This window comes from Octopus bimaculoides, chromosome 25, assembly GCF_001194135.2.
Source record: "Octopus bimaculoides isolate UCB-OBI-ISO-001 chromosome 25, ASM119413v2, whole genome shotgun sequence".
Classification (NCBI taxonomy): domain Eukaryota; kingdom Metazoa; phylum Mollusca; class Cephalopoda; order Octopoda; family Octopodidae; genus Octopus; species Octopus bimaculoides.
The window spans coordinates 25,936,451-25,941,259 of record NC_069005.1 but is presented as its reverse complement, the minus strand read 5'-3'; the positions used below and the strand labels follow the sequence as shown (position 1 = coordinate 25,941,259).

Here is a 4,809-nt window from a genome sequence, read left to right as displayed (position 1 = left end):
TATACATATATATATGCCAGAAAGAGTCGTGATAAAATGTAAAATTAAAATAAATTACAATATCTTACAGAATAATAATCAAACAGTTAAGTATTAATGTCAGACGAAGATCAACTTCGCTATTCATCATAGAAGAAAAAAATACCAGTACCAATCAAACATAGGGTTCGGTTAAATCAACGATAAATAGGAGGAGTCTGTAAAGTAGTCTAAAGCTGTCTTTCAACTTCGTTTTAGAAATCTTTGACACAAGATTGGTGCCAATCTGTAGTGGCCTTTTCACATCTATTGGAGAACACGGTTGGTAGGGACCTGCTGCGTGGACAGCTAATGGTCTTCTATACAGTTTAGCCCAGGGCTAAACTCTGTTTGGGTGCAGATCCTTAATCTCAAAGGATTAAAAGGTACATATAGTTTGTGAATGAGCGCGCGCGTATGCTTTAAACATTAAATACATTAACCATATGCTGAAGTATCTGTATTTTTGAATCAAACCAATCGTAGTAGTTTACATTATCGTTACAAATTTAGACTGATTGTACATGTTTCTGGGAGGCTTTTTTTTTGTTTGTTTTTGTATTTCAGTGGTGAAACATCCAACTCTTCCACCTTTCCAAGTACTCTATCTCTTTCACCAATTCTGGATTCTCCATCATCTGCGCCAACTTCTCAGATTTCGCTTTCTCCCTTAGCTGTTTCTTCCGTTTTACGAGCCAGTCCAACTCTTCCAGTTCCTGCATCACCTCATCTTCCAGTTCCTTCAGCTCTGCTAATTCTAGATCTTCCAAGCTTTTCCTCTCTGTCATTCTCATCATCCCCAGCTCTTTTAATTCACTCTGATGTCTCGTCTCCACTTCTCTTCCTTCGACCTTTCCTTCTTCCTGTTCCTTCCCCTGCTCAGTTTTCTCATCGTATTCGCTATCCTCCACTTCCTCTTCCTCTTCTTCCTCTTCCTCTTCTTCTTCTTCCTCTTCCTCTTCTTCTTCTTCTTCTTCTACCTCCAGCTTCTCTTCTTCGGCATCTTTGACAGTAACCGTTCTTGGTTCTGCGTTTATGAAGAGACTACGAGGAACACGATGGCCAGATACTCTTTCTGTAGGGTTGGGATCAGGACCGACAGAATTTCTTCTAGTACAACTCCCAAACAACCTCTTGAAACAACGTCTGGTCCGAGAAAAGACGGATTGGCGTCCTGTCCGACTTACTGGAGGCAACGACATTTGAATTTTTTTTTTCAACCCTACAGAAGTATAAAACTGCCAGAAAAACAAACAACAAACAAAGAAATGAAGGAATTAAAGAAGAAAATAACGGAGGTAGGGAGGAAGGAACGCTTGACTGGTAAAGGTATTAGTAAATCAATTAAAATAAGACAAATATGTGTTTAAATCGATAAATGAATGAATAAGTAAATCAATCGCTCCATCATATGCACAAAGAAAAAAAGAACTATGGAAAGAAAGGAAGACCGATAAGAAAATAATAAAAAAAAGAAAGCAATGTGGAATTAATAAACAAATAATGTTATTGGTGTATTGATAGATGTGATTAAAATTTTCAAATCTTATCTATGTATAAGTATTAAGTCATAATTCCTCGTGTAAAACTTTCTTGACAGGGATTCATATCTTATATAAACATGTTGTAGAATCAGCTTTCTTCAATATAAGAGTCTATGTCAATCCGATCTATTCTTGGTAAGGCGAGGAAAAAGAGTGAAAACAAATTTCAACATTTTCTGTTGAATATATTTGTTTCATTTATGTTCCGCGGAGAATATAACAGCAGCGTTGCCCCGAGCAGCCAACGATATCCATTGATTCAGTGACTGTTTCACTGGTTTTCGTCGTTTTTTTTACCCTCTGGTTGGCCACCTGTATTATTTATATATGTGATAATTAAATTACATATTATGCACTTCGTTAAATCATGATTGGTTATATAAAACGAGAAGTAATATCTAAAAAAAAGGCTTGTCAATCTGCCTCTCGGTCCCAGTGGACAAAATGGAAAAGGCGTTGCTCCTGAAGATGATGAGGGAGATGCACTGGAACAGCCACCTCCGACCCGATAGCAGTAAGCAGGGATGTGATCCTAGGGCCGAGAACGTCGGAGCTCTTCACTGGCACAGGCTCGACCACAAATCTATTAGAGAGCAGCCGATACTTTGACAGTTTGCCAATCTCGACCTGGGCCAGCAGCTGAACACACCAGGTTGCCGTCGGAGAAGGTGTCACAGCGTGTGGAATTTCAGATGAGGGGTCTATCACCGCGGAACAAGAAAATTGTCATGCTGTCAGGCCTTTTACCGTCCCCTCGGTCTATCCCCGCTGGCTCAAGCTGGGAAGGGAAACCTGCAGTGTCTAGGTTATACTTTATTGAGAGCAGCATGGCGTGGAAGACAGCCAGGACTACTACAATGACATGACAGTGGGTGGAGGCCGAAAGACTTCACAACGGATCCGCAGCAGCATTTGAAAGTCTCACAGATCTGGAAGTCAAACTTCAGAGAATCACCGATGCACAGACATCTTCATCGCAATTTGAAGAAGTGCATTTATTCCAGAAACTGAAGACGTCAGGGTTTTCAACAACGACAGATGTATGTGGAAAAAAAAATCTGTCCGTGAATGACTCAGACTTCGTAACCTCGAGGTTGTTGATTTTCCAACACAACTTGAGCCTGTGGTCTCGACCGCCGCATCAGGAGGCATTCGGACAGGATAACCAGTTTTCCCCGTTCGAACGAGAAGTGGGATAAATAGCTCACCTGGAATGTCAGCTGGTGTGATACATTCTCCAGTACCAATGTCTCAGTTATATTCGAAATTCGACAAGGACTATTATTATCTTATTTATTTATTTGAAAATATATTTAAATATAATATTGGACCTGTTCTATATTTAAGAGATGAGGAATTACGTACATTATTTACATTTGACGGATATTTGTCCTCATCTTGTCTGTTGCTAACACAACGTTTCGGCTGATAAACCCTCCAGCCTTCATAAGGTGTCTTGGGGAAATTTCGAACCTGAGTTCTCATTCCTAATATCGTACCTGTTATAAATATTTTGTTTCTAAGAAAAATCACGATCCATGTAAACATTTAACGCCTCCCTAAGCCCTTGTATGAACTCTCAACACTCTCAGGGAGCCTACCACCTGAGATCCTCAATTCATTCATGGAGTCGTAGAGAGCGCCGTCGTGACAAATGGTGTACCTTAGAGATTTTCAAGGCTTTTGCACCCTCCTCTTCCATGTGCTGACCCTACAAAGTCATTTCATGAGTTTAAGATACAGTTGCAGTTCCCCTTGGTCTTCAAGAAGACCCGATGATTCGATCCTCTCTTTGGAGATTTGTGTGTGTGCGTGTGTGCACTGGGTACCATGCACGGCATGGTGTAATTTGAGGGAATTTGGTTACTTTTTTAAGCAGGCCGAACGACCACATAGGAGGTTCTTCGCTGGTTTATTCGTTTATGTCTGTGAAAGAGAGCTGGTATCGTTTAACCACCAAAGGCGACGGGCTGGCAGTATCATTAGCACGCCGGACAAAATTCTCAGCGGCATTCACTCCGTCTTTACGTTCAGAGTTCAAATCCCGTTGAGGTCGACTTTGCCACCATCCCTTAAGAGTCAATAAACTAACTACCAGTCGAGCACTGGGGTCGATGTAATCGAGTAACCCCCTCCTCCAAAATGTCATGCCTTTGTGTCTATAATAGAAAGAATTATAGTTTAAGCACGGGTTAACTTTGATCGAAAAGACCTATGATGATAGGCGTCCCAGTAGTGACCATCCAGTCAATTCATAAATCAAGGAATTATAACAACCAATGGTGCGAATGAAAGGAAAATTGACTGGTATTTCTAGCAAATCAAGTGGAATGACCGGGTAAGAAGTGCCCTCGTTCTCGCCAGTAAAAGAGAGTTATCTGCCCTTCTGTTTCCCAGTTACGACAGTTGAGCAGCGAAGTTCCTCAGAAAAGCACGTGTACATACTGAGTTACACACCTCTATCAAGAAACACCTTGATATATCGGTAACACGGCGATCTTGCCCCTCACATCACAAAACATACACTTCCTGCTCCAGAATTCATCTTCTGCTTCTTTCAGTCGTCATCTGTTACGTTTGTTTAAATTTTGTTTTCACTTTTCCCAAATATTCTTCTTTAAAAAAATTAAACTAATCGGAAGATGGCGTTAAATGAAGCTCAAATGAAACTAGTTGTGGATTTAGAAATGGAAATGATGGCGGACATGTATAACAGGTCAGTTTAAAGGTTTTTCAAAGCATTTCTGTCTGCATATCTCTCCCCTGTATATATATATATATATATATATATATATACGTATATGTATATATATCCTTTGTGTATAATTGATTTCAAACACATACTCACAGTCACATAGTTTGGAAGAAAGGGCTGGTCTTATAATCAGATCGATCTCAAGTCTTCGACTCCATACTGATTTCAGCGACCTCTCCTTCCTCACCACCATCACTCATCGCCGCACTCCGAACTGACGATCCGCAAAGTTTAAGCAGTCTTCCAGTTCTGTTGTCCACCCATCAGCCACAAACAACATCATCCACCTTTCATTGATTGTCAACTGAAAAGTTTTCGACTATTCCAACACTCTTTAGTTCGACCAAATATCCTGGATGCTGCATGGATATATCTTTAAAAAGTACACCGTCATCAAATAGAGAGTGAAAGAAGTTTTCTTAATATAAATATGATTTTTAGTTTTTAAAATCCAAGGATCATTCGTGTGCAGTCTATATTAGTGCGTGACAG

General features: G+C 40.2%; 2 protein-coding genes across 2 annotated transcripts in view; one reads left to right on the top strand and one right to left on the bottom strand.

Moving 5' to 3' along the window:
* LOC106878838 (protein furry) overlaps positions 1-4,809 on the bottom strand; it is a gene marked incomplete at its 3' end in the record, with an annotated part of 29,017 nt that overhangs the window by 22,153 nt on the left and 2,055 nt on the right. The gene's annotated exons all lie outside the window — the stretch shown is intronic.
* Positions 2,664-4,809, top strand: part of LOC106878841 (mitochondrial import inner membrane translocase subunit Tim10-B) — a 5,766-nt gene continuing 3,620 nt past the window's right edge. The window contains exon 1 of the mRNA XM_014928182.2: positions 2,664-4,278. Coding sequence (XP_014783668.1) covers positions 4,205-4,278 — 74 coding nt within the window. The 5' untranslated portion in view covers positions 2,664-4,204. The remainder of the gene's footprint in view (positions 4,279-4,809) is intronic.